This window comes from Tachyglossus aculeatus, chromosome 22 (genome assembly GCF_015852505.1).
Source record: "Tachyglossus aculeatus isolate mTacAcu1 chromosome 22, mTacAcu1.pri, whole genome shotgun sequence".
In the NCBI taxonomy this organism is placed as follows: Eukaryota; Metazoa; Chordata; class Mammalia; order Monotremata; family Tachyglossidae; genus Tachyglossus; species Tachyglossus aculeatus.
This window is the reverse complement of record NC_052087.1, coordinates 37,708,581-37,728,791: the sequence shown is the minus strand read 5'-3', so window position 1 is coordinate 37,728,791 and position 20,211 is coordinate 37,708,581. Positions and strand designations below refer to the sequence as shown.

Here is a 20,211-nt window from a genome sequence, read left to right as displayed (position 1 = left end):
GTAAGCGCTTAATTAATACAATTGAATGAATGAATATCTCACGTCAAGGCGGAGAGGAGTATTCATTTTACTTGTAAATACAAGTAAAATGAAGGTATTTATTTTACTTGTAAATACAATTAAAATGAAGGTATTTATTTTACTTGTAAATACAAGTAAAATGAAGGTATGTATTTTACTTGTCCATATTTGCTATTCTATTTATTTTGTTAATGATGTGCCTATAGCTATAATTCTAGTTGTTCTGACGGTATTGACACCTGTCTACATGTTTTGTTTTGTCGTCTCCTGTGAGCCCGTTGTTGGGTAGGGACCGTCTCCATATGTTGCCAACTTGTACTTCCCAAGCGCTTAGTACAGTGCTCTGCACACAGTAAGCACGTAATAAATGCAGTTGAATGAATGAATGAATGATGATCTCACTTCAAGGCAGAGATGAGAATTCATTTTACTTTCATTCATTCATTCATTCAATCGTATTTATTGAGTGCTTACTGTGTGCAGAGCACTGTACTAAGCGCTTGGGAAGGACAAGTTGGCAACATATAGACGGTCCCTACCCACCAGCTGGCTCACAGTCTAGATTAAGACCTTAATCTAAAGATTAAGACCTTTTCCCCAAAGGACCTTCGGGCAATGCCAGGCCCAGAGCCAGCTTGGTCCGGCCGGCTTCCAGTAAATACAAGTAAAATAAAAGTATTTGTTTTATTTGTACATATTTAATATTCTATTCGTTTTGTTAAGGATGTGCCTATAGCTATGAATGTTTTTATTCTGACAGTAGGGACCCCTGTCTCCATGTTTTGTTTTGTCGTCTGTCTCCCCCTTCTAGACTGTGAGCCCGTCGTTGGGTAGGGACCGTCTCTATAACAAAATAAAATGAATAGAATAGATATGTACAAGTAAAATAAATACGGTAATAAATATGTACAAACATATAAATATATACAGGTGCTGTGGGGAAGGGAAGGAGGTAAAACGGTGGGGATGGAGGGGGGATGAGGGGGAGAGGAAGGAGGGGGCTCAGTCTGGGAAGGCCTCCTGGAGGAGGTGAGCTCTCAGTAGGGCCTTGAAGGGAGTGAAGTCCAGTGCTCTGCATCATCATCATCATCAATCGTATTTATTGAGCGCTTACTATGTGCAGAGCACTGTACTAAGCGCTTGGGAAGTACAAATTGGCAACATATAGAGACAGTCCCTACCCAACAGTGGGCTCACAGTCTAAAAGGGGGAGACAGAGAACAAAACCAAACATACTAACAAAATAAAATAAATAGAATAGATATGTACAAGTAGAATAAATAAATAGAGTAATAAATCTGTACAAACACATATGCATATATACAGGTGCTGTGGGGAAGGGAAGGAGGTAAGATGGGGGGGATGGAGAGGGGGACGAGGGGGAGAGGAAGGAGGGGGCTGAGTGTGGGAAGGCCTCCTGGAGGAGGTGAGCTCTCAGCAGGGCCTTGAAGGGAGGAAGAGAGCTAGCTTGGCGGATGGGCAGAGGGAGGCCATTCCAGGCCCGGGGGATGACGTGGGCCGGGGGTCGATGGCGGGACAGGCGAGAACGAGGTGCTTACTGCACACAGTAAGCGCTCAATAAATACGATTGAGTGAGTGAATTTGTTCTGACGACTTGACGCCCGTCTCCACGTTCCGTCATCTGTGTCCCCCTTCTAGACTGTGAGCCCGCTATTGGGTAGGGACTGCCTATATGTCGCCAACTTGTACTTAGTCCAGTGCTCTGCACACAGTAAGCGCTCAATAAATACGATTGAGTGAATGACTTTGTTCTGACGACTTGACTCCCGTCTCCACGTTTCGTCATCTGTCAACTGCACCAGCCTTCTCTCTGATCTCCCATCCTCGTGTCTCTCTCCACTTCAATCCATACTTCATGCTGCTGTCCGGATTATCTTTGTCCAGAAACGCTCTGGGCATATTACTCCCCTCCTCAAAAATCTCCAGTGGCTACCAATCAATCTGCGCATCAAGCAGAAACTCCTCACCCTGGGCTTCAAGGCTGTCCATCACCTCGCCCCCTCCTACCTCACCTCCCTTCTCTCCTTCTCCAGCCCAGCCCGCACCCTCCGCTCCTCTGCCCCCAATCTCCTCACCGTACCTCGCTCTCGCCTGTCCCGCCATCGACCCCCGGCCCACGTCATCCCCCGGGCCTGGAATGCCCCCAATCCCTCTGCCTATCCGCCAAGCCAGCTCTCTTCCTCCCTTCAAGGCCCTGCTGAGAGCTCACCTCCTCCAGGAGGCCTTCCCAGACTGAGCCCCTTCCTTCCTCTCCCCCTCGCCCCCCTCTCCATACCCCCATCTTACCTCCTTCCCTTCCCCACAGCGCCTGTATATATGTATATATGGTTGTACATATTTATTACTCTATTTATTTATTTATTTATTTTACTTGTACATTTCTATCCTATTTATTTTATTTTGTTGGTATGTTTGGTTCTATTCTCTGTCTCCCCCTTTTAGACTGTGAGCCCACTGTTGGGTAGGGACTGTCTCTATGTGTTGCCAATTTGTACTTCCCAAGCGCTTAGTACAGTGCTCTGCACATAGTAAGCGCTCAATAAATACGATTGATTGATTGATTGATTGATCTGTGTCCCCCTTCTAGACCGTGAGCCCGCTGTTGGGTAGGGACTGTCTATATGTTGCCAACTTGTACTTAGTCCAGTGCTCTGCACACAGTAAGCGCTCAATAAATACGATTGAGTGAATGAATTTGTTCCGACGACTTGACAGCCGTCTCCACGTTTTGTTTTGTCGTCTGTGTCCCCCTTCTAGACCGTGAGCCTGCTGTTGGGTAGGAACTGTCTGTATGTCGCCAACTTGTACTTAGTCCAGTGCTCTGCACACAGTAAGCACTCAATAAATGCGACTGAATGAATGAATTTGTTCCGACCACTTGACACCCGTCTCCACGTTTTGTTTTGTCGTCTGTCTCCCCCTTCTAGACCGTGAGCCCGCTATTGGGTAGGGACTGCCTATATGTCGCCAACTTGTACTTAGTCCAGTGCTCTGCACACAGTAAGTGCTCAATAAATACGATTAAGTGAATGACTTTGTTCTGACGACTTGACTCCCGTCTCCACGTTTCGTCATCTGTGTCCCCCTTCTAGACTGTGAGCCCGCTGTTGGGTAGGGACTGTCTGTATGTCGCCAACTTGTACTTAGTCCAGTGCTCTGCACGCAGTAAGCGCTCAATAAATGCGATTGAATGAATGAATTTGTTCCGACGACTTGACAGCCGTCTCCACGTTTTGTTTTGTCGTCTGTGTCCCCCTTCTAGACCGTGAGCCTGCTGTTGGGTAGGAACTGTCTGTATGTCACCAACTTGTACTTAGTCCAGTGCTCTGCACACAGTAAGTGCTCAATAAATACGATTAAGTGAATGACTTTGTTCTGACGACTTGACTCCCGTCTCCACGTTTCGTCATCTGTGTCCCCCTTCTAGACTGTGAGCCCGCTGTTGGGTAGGGACTGTCTGTATGTCGCCAACTTGTACTTAGTCCAGTGCTCTGCACGCAGTAAGCGCTCAATAAATGCGATTGAATGAATGAATTTGTTCTGACGACTTGACTCCCGTCTCCACGTTTTGTCGTCTGTGTCCCCCTTCTAGACCGTGAGCCCGCTATTGGGTAGGGACTGCCTATATGTCGCCAACTTGTACTTAGTCCAGTGCTCTGCATACAGTAAGCGCTCAATAAATACGATTGAGTGAATGAATTTGTTCTGACCACTTGACACCCGTCTCCACGTTTTGTTTTGTCATCTTTGTCCCCCTTCTAGACCGTGAGCCTGCTGTTGGGTAGGAACTGTCTGTATGTCGCCAACTTGTACTTAGTCCAGTGCTCTGCACACAGTAAGCGCTCAGTAAATACGATTGAGTGAATGAATTTGTTCCGACGACTTGACACCCGTCTCCACGTTTTGTCGTCTGTGTCCCCCTTCTAGACTGTGAGCCCGCCGCCGGGTAGGGACGGGGATTAAGGCCCTTTTCCCCGGAGGACCTTGCAGCCGACTAAGCCGCCGTCCTCGGTTTTTATTCCAGGAGTGGCCCGCGCCCACCCATATTCCATGGGCAGGGTCGGCATCCGGGGGACGATCCAGTCCGGCGGAGGAAGTGTGATCGGCGGGCCCAGGGAGGCGGCGGCATGGCCGGCGACCCGCTGCCCACCCTGCTGTGGGCCCAGGAGGCCGGCCATGTACTGGCCGTCCGGGCCCGGAGGTTCCTTCTCCAGGCCGGGATGCTGGCCTGCACCGTCCTGCTCCTGCTCTGGGTCTCCACCTTCCTCTACGGGTCCTTCTACTACTCCTACATGCCCACCGTCAGCCACCTCAGCCCCGTGCACGTGGGCTACAGGTGAGACGCCACCCCCGCCATGCCGGGGACGGGCCGGACGGAGGGGGAGGCTTGCCCGGCCCGGCCTCCGCCTCCTCGCTCCCGGGGCTGAGGGCGGGCGCGGCGGGCAAGCAGGGGACGGAGGGGCACCCCGAGGTGAAGCGGCGCGGCTCGGTGGAAAGGGCACGCAGGCCGGGGTCGTGGGTTCGAGGCCTGGCCCGGCCCCCTTGTCAGCTGTGTGACTCGGGGCAGGTCACGTCGCTTCTCTGGGCCTCAGTTACCCCATCTGTAAAATGGGGGTGAAGACTGTGAGCCCCCAGTGGGACAACCTGACCACCTTGTGACCTCCCCAGCGCTTAGAACAGTGCTTTGCTCATAGTAAGCGCTTAATAAATGCCATCATTATTATTATTATTCTCTGGGCCTCGGATCCTGGCTCGGCCACTTGTCAGCTGTGTGACTTTGGGCAAGTCACGTCGCTTCTCCTCCCCCTTTTAGACTGTGAGCCCACAGTTGGGTAGGGACTGTCTCTATATGTTGCCAACATGTCCTTCCCAAGCGCTTAGTACAGTGCTCTGCACACAGTAAGCGCTCAATAAATACGATTGATGATGATGATGATGGGCCTCAGTGACCTCATCTGTAAAAGGGGGTGGAGACTGTGAGCCCCCCATGGGACAACCTGATCACCTTGTATCCCCCCAGCGCTTAGAACAGTGCCTTGCACATAGTAAGCACTTAATAAATGCCATTATCATTATTATTATTAAGGCTTCGCCTGGGCCTGGTCACCAGTGGACCTGGGATTTGATCGATCGATCAATCGTATTCACTGAGCACTTGCTGTGAGCAGAGCACTGTATCATCATCAATCGTATTTATTGAGCGCTTACTATGTGCAGAGCACTGTACTAAGCGCTTAGGAAGTACAAATTGGCAACATATAGAGACAGTCGCTACCCAACAGTGGGGCTCACAGTCTAAAAGTACTGTACTGAGCGCTTGGGAGAGTACAATCAAACAGTATAACACAATCCCTGCCCACCGTGAGCTTAGGACCTGGGTTCTAATCCCGGCTCTGCCACTTGTCTGCTGGGTGACCTTGAGCAAGTCACTTCACTACTCTGGGCCTCAGTTACCTCATCTGTAAAGTGGAGATTAAGACCGTGAGCCCCACGTGGGGCAGGGACTAGGCCCAACCCAGTTTACACGGGCTTTGGAGTCAGAGGTCATGGGTTCGAATCCCGGCTCTGCCACATGTCTGCTGTGTGACCTTGGGCAAGTCACTTAACTTCTCTGAGCCTCAGTTACCTCATCTGTAAAATGAGGATTAAGAGTGTGAGCCCCCCCGTGGGACAACCTGATTACCTTGTAACCTCCCCAGCGCTTAGAACAGTGCTTTGCACATAGTAAGCGCTTAACAAATGCCATCATTATTATTATTATTATTATCCACCCCAGGCCTGACACAAAGCGTGGCTCAGTGGCAAGAGCCCAGGCTTGGGAGCCAGAGGTCATGGGTTCTAATCCCGGCTCCGCCACTTGTCAGCTGGGTGACTTTGGGCAAGTCATTTAACTTCCCAGCGCTTAGAACAGTGCCTTGCCCATAGTAAGCGCTTAATAAATGCCAATATTATTATTATTATTCATTCTATTCTATTCTATTCATTTTATTTTGTTAGTATGTTTGGTTTTGTTGTCTGTCTCCCTCTTCTAGACTGTGAGCCCGCTGTTGGGTAGGGACTGTCTCTAGATGTTGCCAACTTGTACTTCCCAAGCGCTTAGTCCAGTGCTCTGCACACAGTAAGCGCTCAATAAATACAATTGATTGATTGATTGATTGATTGGGCCTCTGTTACCTCATCTGGAAAATGGGGTTGAAGACTGTGAGCCCCATGTGGGACAACCTGATCACCTTGTATCCCCCCACCAGCGCTTAGAACAGTGCTTGGCACATAATAAGCGCTTAACAAATACCATCATCATCATTATTATTATTATTAACAAATACCACAATTTTTATTATAAGCATTCTCATTATTGACCTTGAAAAGACTTTTAGCCCTTAGGCTTCAGGGCAGGCTAGGAGGTGTGAGCATTTTTTTTAACAATGGCATTTATTAAGCGCTTACTATGTGCAAAGCACTGTTCTAAGCAGCATGGCTCAGTGGAAAGAGCCCGGGCTTTAGAGTCAGAGGTCATGGGTTCGAATCCTGGCTCCGCCACATGTCTGCTGTGTGACCTTGGGCAAGTCACTTAATTCTCTGAGCCTCAGTTCCCTCATCTGTAAAAGGAGGATTAAGACTGTGAGCCCCACGTGGGACAACCTGATCACCTTGTATCCCTCCCAGCGCTTAGAACAGTGCTTTGCACATAGTAAGTGCTTAATAAATGCCATCATTATTATTATTATTCTAAGCACTGGGGAGATTATAAAGTGATTAGGTTGTCCCACGGGGGGCTCACAGTCTTTAATCCCCATTTTACAGATTAGGGAACTGAGACCCAGAGAAGTGAAGTGACTTGCCCAAAGTCACACAGCTGACAAGCGGCAGAGCTGGGATTTGAACCCATGACCTCTGACTCCAAAGCCCGGGCTCTTTTCCACTGAGCCACGCTGCTCCTCCTGTCCTTGAATGGATGTAAACTCCGTCTCCATCCCCATATCGTGGGACCGCGTCTGCTTATTGTTCTATCGTACTCTCCCAAGCGCCTAGTACAGTGCTGTGCACACAGTGAGCGCTCAATAAATCTTCTAGACTGTGAGCCCGTTGTTGGGTAGGGACCGCCTCTATACGTTGCCAACTTGTACCTCCCAAACACTTAGTACAGTGCTCTGCACACGGTAAGCGCTCAATAAATACGATTGAATAATAATAAATAATAATGGTATTTGTTAAGCACTTACTATGTGCAAAGCACTGTTCTAAGCACCGGGGGATACAAGGTGATCAGGCTGTCCCGCGTGTGGCTCACAGTCATCATCCCCATTTTACAGATGAGGGAACTGAGGCTCCAAGAAGTGAAGTGAGTTGCCCAAGGTCACACAGCAGACATGTGGCAGAGCTGGGATTCGAACCCATGACCTCTGACTCCAAAGCCCATGCTCTTTCCACTGAGCCACGTTGCTTCTCTAATTGAATGGATAAATTGAATTGAATGAATTAGAATTGAATTGAAATTGAATGGAGTGAATTAGAATTAGAATTGAATTGAAATTGAATTGAATGAATTAGAATTAGAATTGAATTAGAATTGAATTAGAATTGAATGAATTAGAATCCATTCTAATTGAATGGATAAATGCGATCGAAAGAATGACTCAGAAAGTTGCAACTTTTGACCACCGCACCTGATCCTCTTTTAGACTGTGAGCCCACTGTTGGGTAGGGACCGTCTCTATATGTTGCCAACTTGTACTTCCCAAGCGCTTAGTACAGTGCTCTGCACACAGTAAGCGCTCAATAAATGCGATTGATGATGACTGAATGAAAATAATTCCCTGGTGAGAACGAGACACGATCCCTAGCCCTCCGAGGACCCTGGGTTCTAATCTAATCCAAGAAGCACTGTACCTAGTGATGGTGGTGATGGTATTTTTTAAGCGCTTACTAGGTGCGAAGCACTGTTCTAAGCGCTGGGGAGGCTACAGGGCGATCGGGTTGTCCCATGTGGGGTTCACAGTCTTCATCCCTATTTTACAGATGAGGGAAGTGAGGCCTGGAGGAGTGGAGCGACTCACCCAGGGTCACGCAGCAGAGTGGCGGAGCCGGGATTAGAACCCGTGACCTCGGACTCCCAAGCCCGGGCTCTTTCGTGCTCTTCCCACTAAGCCACGCTGCTTCTCTACGCAGTGGTTAGAGCACGGGCCTGGGCGTCCGAAGGACCTGGGTTCTAGTCCCGGCCCTTGAGAAGCCGCGTGGCTCAGTGGAAAGAGCCCGGGCTTGGGAGTCAGAGGTCATGGGTTCAAATCCCGGCTCCGCCAACTGTCAGCTGTGTGACTTTGGGCAAGTCCCTTGGCTTCTCCGGGCCTCAGTTCCCTGATCTGTAAAATGGGGATAAAAACCGTGAGCCGCCCGTGGGACAACCTGATCACCTTGTAACCTCCCCAGCGCTTAGAACAGTGCTTTGCACATAGTAAGCGCTTAATAAATGCCATTATTATTAATAGTGGTGGGGAGAAGGGGAACCAGACCACCTTTAAGGGTCCCTGAATCCCGCAGTGGCTCAGTGGAAAGAGCCTGGGCTTTGGAGTCAGAGGTCATGGGTTCAAATCCCTAGTAAGCGCTTAATAAATGTCCTTATTATTATTATTATCTGTGTGCCGGGCGATGCTGGGCGAGTCACTTCACTTCTCTGGGCCTCGGTGACCTCATCTGTAAAATGGGGGTTAAGCCCGTGAGCCCCAGGCGGGACCCGGTCCATGTCCAACCTGATCAGTTTGTATCTACCCCAGCGCTCAGTACAGCGCTGGCACATAGTAAACGCCTAACAAATACCATTTAAAAGAAAAAAAAAATAAGGATCGTCCAGTCGGGCTCCCAGTTCTGTCAGCCATTAGACCTCTTGGTTGCTATGAGAAGGTTGTGGGCAACGCTTTAAGCTTCATTCTTCCTGCCCCTGGGCCCTTTTGGTTGTTTTCTTTTTAACTTGAAGAGCTCCTAGTTTCTTTCTGCAGAAAGAGGTGACTCTCGAGGGAGAGAGAAAAAGAATTTGGAGCCTCCAAACCAGACTTTCCGCCGCCCCAGAAAGAGGGGCGGCAAGCTCAGAGAAACCCCAGGGGCAGGGGAATTCGTACAATTGAATGAATGAATAATCCCAGCTCCGCCACTCATTCATTCAGTCGTATTTATTGATGGTTTATGATGATGAATCGTATTGATGATACGATTGATGATTTATTGAGCACTTACAGTGTGCAGAGCACTGGACTAAGTGCTTGGTAAGTCCAAGTTGTCAACATATAGAGACAGTCCCACCCAACAGCGGGCTCAAGGTCTAGAAATGTGGGAATGGCGGGGACGGGGCGGGCGGGGAGGTAAAGACGGAGCCGGCGGGAGTCGTTCCCTTTCATTCCCGTCGCAGGTCGGACTGCGATTCCCCAGGCCCCAGGCTCTGCTCCTTCCCCACTGCCAACGTCTCCCTGGTGAAGAGCGGGCGAGATCGGGTGAGTGAGGGGAAGGGGCAGGGTGGGCTGGGGCGGGTGGAGGTGTGCGGAGAGAGGAGAGGAAGGGGTTTGGCGGGATCGGGGGCCGAGAGGCAAGTCAGAACCCAAGACGGAGGGAGGGGGCCCAACAGGGTTGGGATGGCGTGGCGTGCCCCGCTGGGAATTGAGGGATTCGGGACAGAAGCCAGTGGTCGCAGGCCGGGACCGGGCGCGTGGAAGGCCGAGGGTCAGGAGGCGACTGAGACACCTCCACGCGAGCGGAAGGCCTCGGGAACACGGGGTGGGGGGGAGGATTGTCTCTCTCTCTCTCTCTCTCTCTCTCTCTCTCTCTCTCTCTCTCTCTCTCTCTCCATTTCTCTATTTCTTCCTCTCTTTCTCTGTCTCTTGTCTGTTTCTCTGCCCCCTCTCTGTTTCTCTCTCTCTCCCTCTCCATTTTCCTATTTCTTCCTCTCTTTGTCTCTGTTTCTCTGCCCCCTCTCTGTTTCTCTCTCTCTCTCCCTTTCCATTTCTCTATTTCTTCCTCTCTTTCTCTGCCTCTGTCTGTTTCTCTGCCCCCTCTCTGTTTCTCTCTCTCTCCCTCTCCATTTCTCTATTTCTTCCTCTCTTTCTCTGTCTCTTGTCTGTTTCTCTGCCCCCTCTCTGTTTCTCTTTCTCTGTCCCTCTCCATTTCTCTATTTCTTCCTCTCTTTCTCTGCCTGTCTGTTTCTCTGCCCCCTCTCTGTTTCTCTCTCTCTCCCTCTCCATTTCCCTATTTCTTCCTCTCTTTGTCTGTCTGTTTCTCTGCCCCCTCTCTGTTTCTCTTTCTCTGTCCCTCTCCATTTCTCTATTTCTTCCTCTCTTTCTCTGCCTGTCTGTTTCTCTGCCCCCTCTCTGTTTCTCTCTCTCTCCCTCTCCATTTCCCTATTTCTTCCTCTCTTTGTCTGTCTGTTTCTCTGCCCCCTCTCTGTTTCTCTTTCTCTCTCCCTCTCCATTTCTCTATTTCTTCCTCTCTTTCTCTGCCTCTGTCTGTTTCTCTGCCCCCTCTCTGTTTCTCTCTCTCCCTCTCTCCATTTCTCTATTTCTTCCTCTCTTTCTCTGTCTCTGTTTCTCTGCCCCCTCTGTGTTTCTCTCTCTCTCCCTCTCCATTTCTCTATTTCTTCCTCTGTTTCTCTGTCTGTTTCTCTGCCCCCTCTCTGTTTCTCTCTCTCTCCCTCTCCATTTCTCTATTTCCTTCTCTGTCTCTCTGTTTCTCTGCCCCCTCTGTTTCTCTCTCTCTCCCTCTCCATTTCTCTATTTCTTCCTCTCTGTCTCTGTTTCTCTGCCCCCTCTCTGTTTCTCTCTCTCTCCCTCTCCATTTCTCTTTCTTCCTCTCTTTCTCTCTCTGTCTGTTTCTCTGCCCCCTCTCTGTTTCTCTCTCTCTCCATTTCTGTACTTCTTCCTGTTTCTCTGTTTCTCTGCCCCCTCTCTGTTTCTCTCTCTCTCTCCATTTCTATTCATTTTATTTTGTTACTATGTTTGGTTTTGTTCTCTGCCTCCCCCTTCTAGACTGTGAGCCCACTGTTGGGTAGGGACCGTGCCAACTTGGACTTCCCAAGCGCTTAGTCCAGTGCTCTGCACACAGTAAGCGCTCAATAAATACGATTGATTGATTCCCGAGAAAATGAGGCAGATGCCCCGAAAGTCACCGAGGCGGGTGGGCGGGCAGGTCGGACGGGGCGCCGGCCTCCACCCACCAGGGCAGGGCAAGTGGCTGAAGGGGGGAAGTAGCCCGGCCCCAACCGGGCTCCGTTCATTCGTACATACTGAGCGCTTACTGCGGGCAGAGCCCTGTACCAAGCGCTCGGGAGAGTACAGCGCAACAAGAAACAGGTGCGTTACAAGAAACAGAATAATCCCAGCTCCGCCACTCATTCATTCAGTCGTATTTATTGTAACTGTAACGAGTAACTGTATTGTACACGAGTAACTGTATTGTAACTGTAACGAGGTTACAGTCTAGAGACCATAGACCTGAAAGGTGGGTTTGCGGGGCTAGCGATCCGCGGTATCTATCGAGCGCAGAGCCCCGCGCTAAGCGCTCGGGAGAGTCCGAGAGAACGGTTGGTGGGCACCGACCCCCGCCCAAGGGGAGAGGAAGGATGGAGGAGGTGACGGGGCGGACGCCACGCTTGGCAGGCGCTGATGTCCGGGCAGCCGTACCGCATCTCCCTGGAGCTGGAGCTGCCCGAGTCCCCCGTGAACCAGGAGCTGGGCATGTTCATGGTGACCATCGCCTGCTACACCCGGGGCGGCCGCGTCATCTCCTCGTCGGCTCGCTCGGTGAGTTGGAAGGCCGCGTCCGGGGAATGGGGAAGGCCTGGGATCATCATCATCATCAATCGTATTTATCGAGCGCTCACTATGTGCAGAGTACTGTACAAAGCGCTTGGGAAGTACAAATTGGCAACATATAGAGACAGTCCCTACCCAGCAGTGGGCTCACAGTCTAAAAGGGGGAGACAGAGAACAAAACCAAACATACTAACAAAATAAAATAAATAGAATAGATATGTACAAATAAAATAAATAAATAAATAAATAGAGTAATAAATATGTACAAACATATATACATATATATGTTATGCATGTTATATATACAGTATGTCTGGTTTTGTTCTCTGTCTCCCCCTTCTAGACCGTGAGCCCACTGTTGGGTAGGGACCGTCTCTATATGTTGCCAACTTGGACTTCCCAAGCGCTTAGTCCAGTGCTCTGCACACAGTAAGCGCTCAATAAATACGATTGATTGATTGATTGATAATAGAGTAGTAAGCGACTTGCCCAAAGTCACCCAACTGGCAATTGGCGGAGCCGGGATTTGAACCCCTGCCCTCTGAGTCCAGAGCCCGGGCTCTTTCCACCGAGGCAGGCCGCTTCTCGTAGAAACAGTAGGATTCGGTTGCTCAGTCGGAAGAGCGGTGAAGGGGCCGAGTTTTGGGGGGCGGATGGGGGGTCAGTGAGAGCCAGCGGCCCCCGCCCTGAGCTCCCGCCCTGTTCCGGTGCCCGCCAGGCAATGCTGCATTACCGCTCGGCCCTGCTGCGCTACTTGGACACGCTGGTCTTCTCCAGCCTCCTCCTGACGGGTTTTGCGGAGCAGAAGCAGGTGCTGGAAGTGGAGCTGTACGCCGACTACCGCGAGGACTCGGTGAGGAGGAAGGGCCGGCGGGCCCGGGGGGGAGGCTCGGTTGGCAGCCGTGCCCCGAGGCCGGGTGAGGTGGGCGAGAAGAAGCCCCCGGCTTCCCCGGCCTCATTCGTTCGGTCGTATGTATCGAGCGCTTACTGTGTGCAGAGCGCCGGACTGAGCGCTTGGAAAGTCGGCAACATATAGAGACAGTCCCTACCCAACAGTGGGCTCACAGTCCGTTATTACTCTATTTGTGCGTATTTATTCTACTTATTTTATTTTGTTACTACGTTTTGTTTGGTTCTCTGTCTCTCCCTTCTAGACGTTGAGCCCGCTGGTGGGGAGGGACCGTCTCTAGATGTTGCAAGATGGTACAAGAGACAGTCCCTCCCCACCAGCGGGCTCGCCGTCTAGAAGGGGACAGAACTAAACGTGGAGGCAGGTGTCAAAATTGTCAGAACAAATAGAGTTAAAGCTAGGTGCGCGTCGTTAACGAAATGGAATAGTAGATATGTACAGGTAAAATGAATAGAGTAATAAATCTGAACCGATATATAGATAAGTGCTGTGGGGAGGGGAAGGGCAGAGGGGATGGGGAGGAGGGGAGGAGAAAGGGGGCTCAGTGTGGGAAGGCTTCTTGGAGGAGGTGAGCTCTCAGTAGGGATTTGAAGGGAGGAAGAGAGCTAGCTTGGCGGATGTGCGGAGGGAGGGCATTCCAGGCCCCGGGGATGACGTGGGCCGGGGGTCGATGGCGGGACGGGCGAGAGCGAGGCCTAACGGTGAGGAGATTAGCGGCGGAGGAGCCGAGGGTGCGGGCTGGGCTGGAGAAGGAGAGAAGGGAGGTGAGGTAGGAGGGGGCAAGGTGATGGACAGCCTTAAAGCAGAGAGTGAGGAGTTTTTGCCTGATGCGTAGGTTGACAGGCAGCCACTGGAGATTTTTGAGGAGGGGCGTAACATGCCCAGAGCGTTTCTGCACAAAGACGATCCGGGCAGCAGAGTGAAGTATAGACTGAAGCGGGGAGAGACAGAAGGACGGGAGATCGGAGAGGAGGCCGATGCAGTCATCCAGTCGGGATAGGATGAGAGGTTGAACCAGCAAGGTAGCGGTTTGGATGGAGAGGAAAGGGCGCATCTTGGTGATGTTGCGGAGGTGAGACTGGCAGGTTTCGGGGACGGATCGGATGTGTGGAGTGAATGAGAGAGCGGAGCCGAGGACGACACCCAGGTCGCGGGCTTGTGAGACGGGAAGGATGGTAGTGCCGTCTACAGTGACGGGAAAGTCAGGGAGAGGGCAGGGTGTGGGAGGGAAGATGAGGAGCTTCAGTCTTGGACATACTGAGTTTTAGATGGCGGGCAGACATCCAGGTGGAGCTGTCCGGAAGGCAGGAGGAGACGCGAGCCTGGAGGGAGGGAGAGAGAGCGGGGGCGGAGGTGTCGATTTGGGCGTCCTGCCCACCCCCTCCCCTGACGGCAGGCCCGTCTCCACTCCAGTACGCACCAACCACGGGGGCGGTGATCCAGATCCAGAGTAACCGCATCCAGCTGTACGGGGCCCAGCTGCGGATTCACGCCCACTTTACGGGGCTCAGGTAACCCAGGGTCAAGAGGGGGGACGCTGGGAAGGCCCCGGTGCAGGCGGGGAGGGGGGCGTCCGGTGGGTGGGGTCCAGTCCAGTCTACGACTCTGTCATCGGGTGGAGCGGGCCGCCCGTTGGGACGCGACGTCATTTTAGGGAGACGCCGCACCTCTGTTTCTGTGGTGTGTTAAATGCTCACTCTGTATCATCATCATCAATCGTATTTATTGAGCGCTTACTGTGTGCAGAGCACTGTACTAAGTGCTTGGGAAGTACAAATTGGCAACGTATAGAGACAGTCCCTGCCCAACAGTGGGCTCACAGTCTAAAATTCTTTGAGCCCATTTCCTCTCCAACTAAGCTAAAAGGGATCGACAGAGAGTAAATGATATCGTAGTAAGGATTTTCCTGAATCTGTGGCTGAGTCAGGAAATCAAGTTCATAATCCTCTAAAATGTGTAAGCTCCTTGTGGGCAGGGAATGTTTCCATCAACTCTGTTGTACCGCATCCCCCCCCAGTGCTTTATGCAGTGTTCTGCACACTGTAAGCATTCAGGAAACACCGTGGATCGAATAATCGATTAATTGAAATGGCCCAGTCCAGGCCAGCCGACATCTTTTGGCTGAGTTATTCAGTCTCCCTGTGAGTCTTCAAGCGCTTAGTACAGTGCTCTGCACATAGTAAGCGCTCAGTAAATACGATTGATGATGAACAGAGGCTGTCCCCATATACAGAGAAAACGACTCTCCCTCATGAAACCCCTCACCCCTATTAGGAGGAAATGGAGGTTTGTGAGGGGGGCAGCCCGCAAAGTGTGAAACGTGCTTTGTGCATCAAACCAAGTCTGCTGCCAAGATTCCCAAGTCGGATTCTGGAATTTGAGTATCAAGCACTGTACCGCACGCTGGGCTAGATAGAAGCTAATCAGGTTGGATACAGTCCACATCCCAACGGGGCTCACGGTTTGAGTCCCCGTTTTGCAGACGCAGAGAAGTGAAGCCCACGCGGCAGCCGACGAGTGGCGGAGCCGGGATCCGAACGTGGGTCAATCAATCAATCAATCAGTCGTATTTATTGAGCGCTTACTGTGTGCAGAGCACTGTACACGCATCGGTGAGGGCCGAGGCGCCTCGGCATCATTCAGTCATCCCTTCAGTCATTCATCCATCCCCTCGTTGTCATTCATCCATCCATCCATTCACTCGTCGTCATTTATCCATCCATCCATTCATCTATCCATCCACTCGTCGTCATTCATCCATCCATTCATCTGTCCATCCACTCGTCGTCATTCATCCAATCCCTTCATTCATTCATTCATCCATCCATCCACTCGTCGTCATTCATTCAGCCCTTCATTCATTCATCCATCCATCCCCTCGTCGGCATTCATCCATCCCTTCATTCATCCATCCATCCATCCACTCGTCGTCATTCATTCAGCCCTTCATTCATTCATCCATCTACTCGTCATTCATAAGAAGCCGCGTGGCTCAGTGAAAAGAGCCCGGGCTTTGGAGTCAGAGGTCATGGGTTCGAATCCCGACTCCACCACGTGACGGCTGTGTGACCTTGGGCAAGTCACTTAACTTCTCTGAGCCTCAGTTACCTCATCTGTAAAATGGGGATTGATTGGGAGCCCCACGTGGGGCAACTTGATTCCCCCCAGCGCTTAGAACAGTGCTCTGCACATAGTAAGCGCTTAACAAATGCCATCATTATTGCTAATGATGGCATCATTATCATCATCATTATTATTATTATGGCATCATCATTATTATTACTAAGCGCTTGGCAACATATAGAGACAGTCCCTACCCAACAGCGGGCTCACAGTCTAAAAGGGGAGACGGAGAACAGAACCAAGCATACTAACAAAATAAAACAAATAGAATAGATATGTACAAGTAAAATAAATAAATCATCATCATCAATCGTATTTATTGAGCGCTTACGATGTGCAGAGCACTGGACTAAGCGCTTGGGAAGGACAAATTGGCAACATATAGAGACAGTCCCTACCCAACAGTGGGCTCACAGTCTAAAAGGGGGAGACGGAGAACAGAACGAAGCATACTAACAAAATAAAACAAATAGAATAGATGTGTACAAGTAAAATAAATAAATCATCATCATCATCAGTCGTATTTATTGAGCGCTTACTATGTGCAGAGCACTGTACTAAGTGCTTGGGAAGGACAAATTGGCAACATATTGAGACAGTCCCTACCCAACAGTGGGCTCACAGTCTAAAAGGGGGAGATGGAGAACAGAACCAAGCATACTAACAAAATAAAACAAATAGAATAGATATGTACAAGTAAAATAAATAAATCATCATCATCATCAATCGTATTTATTGAGCGCTTACTATGTGCAGAGCACTGGACTAAGCGCTTGGGAAGGACAAATTGGCAACATATAGAGACAGTCCCTACCCAACAGTGGGCTCACGGTCTAAAAGGGGGAGACGGAGAACAGAACCAAGCACACTAACAAAATAAAACAAATAGAATAGATATGTACAAGTAAAATAAATAAATCATCATCATCATCAATCGTATTTATTGAGCGCTTACGATGTGCAGAGCACTGGACTAAGCACTTGGGAAGGACAAATTGACAACATATAGAGACAGTCCCTACCCAACAGCGGGCTCACGGTCTAAAAGGGGGAGACGGAGAACAGAACCAAGCACACTAACAAAATAAAATAAATAGAATAGATATGTACAAGTTAAATAGAGTAATAAATCTGTACAAACATATGTACAGGTGCTGTGGGGAGGGGAAGGAGGTAAGATGGGGGGGATGGAGAGGGGAACGAGGGGCCCGTGATCCCTCCCGCCGCTTCTCCCCCCCGTAACTCGTCGTCCTCCCCCAGGTACCTGCTGTACAACTTCCCCGTGACCTCGGCCTTCGTCGGCATCGCCAGCAACTTCACCTTCCTCAGCGTCATCGTGCTGTTCAGCTACCTGCAGTGGGTGTGGAGCGGCGTCTGGACCCGGGACCGCTTCTCCCTGCAGGTCTCTGGAGCCCACCCGGCTCTCTGGGTCGTTCGCGGCCCCCCGGGGAGGTGAGGCGGGCCGCGGCGGGAGGCTTGTAGTGGAGGATGGAGAGCCAGCTGACGGCGTGCCTTCATCATCATCAATCGTATTGACAGTACCGTACTAAGCGCTTGGGAAGTTCAAGTTGGCAACATATAGAGACAGTCCCTACCCAACAGTGGGCTCACAGTCTAAAAGGAAGTGCCTTCCTCCCATCCCATCCCACAAGGGTGTGTGGGATGACGATGGTTCGTTCATTCCTTCGTTCAATCGTATTTATTGAGCGCTTACCGTGTGCGGAGCACTGGACTAAACGCTTGGGAAGTACAAGTCGGCGGCTCGCTCTCTGGGTCGTTCGCGGCCCCCGGGGAGGTGAGGCGGGCCGCGACGGGAGGATTGTAGTGGAGGATAGAGAGCCAGCTGACGGCGTGCCTTCATCATCATCAATCGTATTGACAGTACCGTACTAAGCGCTTGGGAAGTACAAGCTGGCAACATATAGAGACAGTCCCTACCCAACGGTGGGCTCACAGTCTAAAAGGAAGTGCCTTCCTCCCATCCCATCCCACAAGGGTGTGTGGGATGACGATGGTTCGTTCATTCCTTCGTTCAGTCGTATTTATTGAGCGCTTACTGTGTGCGGAGCACTGGACTAAACGCTTGGGAAGTACAAGTCGGCAACATATAGGGAGGGTTCCTACCCAACGACGGGCTCACGGTCTCGCTGAGCGCTTACTATGGGCCCAGCACCGTTCTAAACGTCGGGGTAGATACAAGCTAATCAGATCGGTCCCCCATGGGGCTCACAGTCTCAATCCCCGTTTTACAGATAATAATAATAATAAGGATGGCATTTATTAAGCGCTTGCCATGTGCAAAGCACTGTTCTAAGCGCTGGGGAAGTTACAAGGTGATCAGGTTGTCCCCCGGGGGGCTCACGGTCTTCATCCCCATTTGACAGATGAGGGAACTGAGGCCCAGAGAAGTGAAGTGACTTGGCCAAAGTCACACAGCTGACAGTTGGCGGGGCTGGGATTTGAACCCACGACCTCTGGCTCCTAAACCCGTTGCTCTTTCCACTGAGCCGTGCTGCTTCTCTAATCAATCAATCGTATTTATTGAGCACTTACTGTGTGCAGAGCACTGTACCAAGCGCTTCTGTAAGCGGGGAAGATGAGGGAACTGAGGCACGGAGAAGCAAAGTGACTGTCCCAGGGTCACACGGCGGACAAGTGTGGGACGAGAGCCGGGAGTAGAACTCGGGTCCTCCTGGGTCCCAGGCTGGTGCTCCAGCCGCTGGGCCGCCGCGCCGGGATCGATCCGCTCCGTCCCCCGACGGTTTCTCTCCCACCGTAGGCGTACATCCGAGACAGGGACCGTTCCCGGCAGGAAGCCCAGCGCAAAGTCGCCGCTCACCAGACAGGTAACGAGGGAGCGCTCTCCCGGAGGAAGCCTTGCCGTTCTTCCCGAGCAGGGAATGGGGAAGGCCTGCCGAGGGGGCGGGAGCGGTCGCGCCCGCACCGTTTCCCTGGGTGCAATCAATCAATCGTATTTATTGAGCGCTTACTGTGTGCAGAGCACTGGACTAAGCGCAAAGTCGCCGCTCACCAGACAGGTAACGAGGGAGCGCTCTCCCGGAGGAAGCCTTGCCGTTCTTCCCGAGCCGGGAATGGGGAAGGCCTGCCGGGCGGAGGTGGGCAGGCGGCGGCCGAGCGGGCGGGAGCGGTCGCACCGGCACCGTTTCTGTGGGTACAATCAATCAATCGTATTTATTGAGTGCTTACTGTGTGCAGAGCACTGTACTAAGCGCTTGGGAAGAACAAGTCGGCAACATATGGGGACGGTCCCTACCCAACAACGGGCTCACAGTCTAGAAGGGGGAGACAGACGACAGAACAAAACATGGAGATGGGTCAAGTCATTAGAATAAATTCATTCATTCAATCATTCATTCAATCGTATTTATTGAGCGCTTACTGTGTGCAGAGCACTGTACTAAGCGCTTGGGAAGAACAGGCACCAGGGGCCGCGAGGCGGCAGGAGGAAGGCCCGAAGAGGCCGGAGGCCGGGCGGGTTCATTCGTTCCATTGTATTTATTGAGCGCTTACTGTGTGCGGAGCACTGTACTAAGCGCTTGGGAAGTATACCTTGGCAATATAGACGATCCCTACCCAATGATGGACTCACAGCCTAGAAGGGGGAGATTCCGGGGCCGGGGGCTGGGCGAGGAGCAGCTCCCGCTCCGCCCCATCCATCCCGATTCCGTCCCCCACCCGTCTCCACCGCTGACTTCCGCCCCCGTTCCCCTTCCTTGTAGGGCTGCGGGAGGAGGAAGAGGAGGATGAGGAGGAAGAGGAGAAGGGACCAGAGCCGCAGTCGCCTGACGAGGAGGGCCCGGAGCAAGAGACCAGCGATGGTGAGGGGCTCCTCGGCCGGGGACGGTCTCTCTCCCGGTTCCGCGCCCGCTCGCCGAGGGCCGTGACGGGGGACGGTCATTCGGCCGTAGTTACCGAGCGCTTGCTGCGTGCGGGGCACTGTACTAAGCGCCGGGGAGAGGACAGAACAGTAGACAGCCGCGTTCCCCGCCCGAAGAGGCTGGGAGAGGGAGGGGAGGCGGGAGGAGAAGTCTCTCGCCTTGACGCTTTCCGCCCGCACTGTAGGTCTGGGGGCTTGGGAGGATGCCACGCTGCCGACGGAGGCCAACCCGCCCCCGCCGCCTCCCGAGACGGTGGGCAGCGCCGAGGCCCCTTCGCCGGCTCTCCGCCACCGACCCACCTGCTCCAGCTCCTGAGGTCACCGCGGCCCACGGTCCCGCCTTCCCCCTCCGTAATAAACTCTCTTTTCTCCGGGTGGTTGCCTGACTGTCTGCGCTGGCGGATCCGGAAGGTGGGAAGGCCGGGGAAAAATTTGAGGGGGAGCAG

At 51.8% G+C, this 20,211-nt stretch overlaps 1 protein-coding gene across 6 annotated transcripts in view; it reads left to right on the top strand.

The window, feature by feature from the left end:
• Positions 1-20,140, top strand: part of BSCL2 (BSCL2 lipid droplet biogenesis associated, seipin) — a 32,683-nt gene extending 12,543 nt beyond the window's left edge. For all 6 annotated transcript variants that reach the window (XM_038764718.1, XM_038764716.1, XM_038764713.1 and 3 more), the window contains 9 exons: positions 4,067-4,378; positions 9,443-9,524; positions 11,679-11,822; positions 12,553-12,687; positions 14,158-14,255; positions 17,128-17,269; positions 18,647-18,713; positions 19,608-19,706; positions 19,951-20,140. In XM_038764718.1, coding sequence (XP_038620646.1) covers positions 4,170-4,378; positions 9,443-9,524; positions 11,679-11,822; positions 12,553-12,687; positions 14,158-14,255; positions 17,128-17,269; positions 18,647-18,713; positions 19,608-19,706; positions 19,951-20,081 — 1,107 coding nt within the window. In that variant the 5' untranslated portion in view covers positions 4,067-4,169 and the 3' untranslated portion in view covers positions 20,082-20,140. The remainder of the gene's footprint in view (positions 1-4,066; positions 4,379-9,442; positions 9,525-11,678; positions 11,823-12,552; positions 12,688-14,157; positions 14,256-17,127; positions 17,270-18,646; positions 18,714-19,607; positions 19,707-19,950) is intronic.
• Positions 20,141-20,211: the final 71 nt, after the last annotated feature.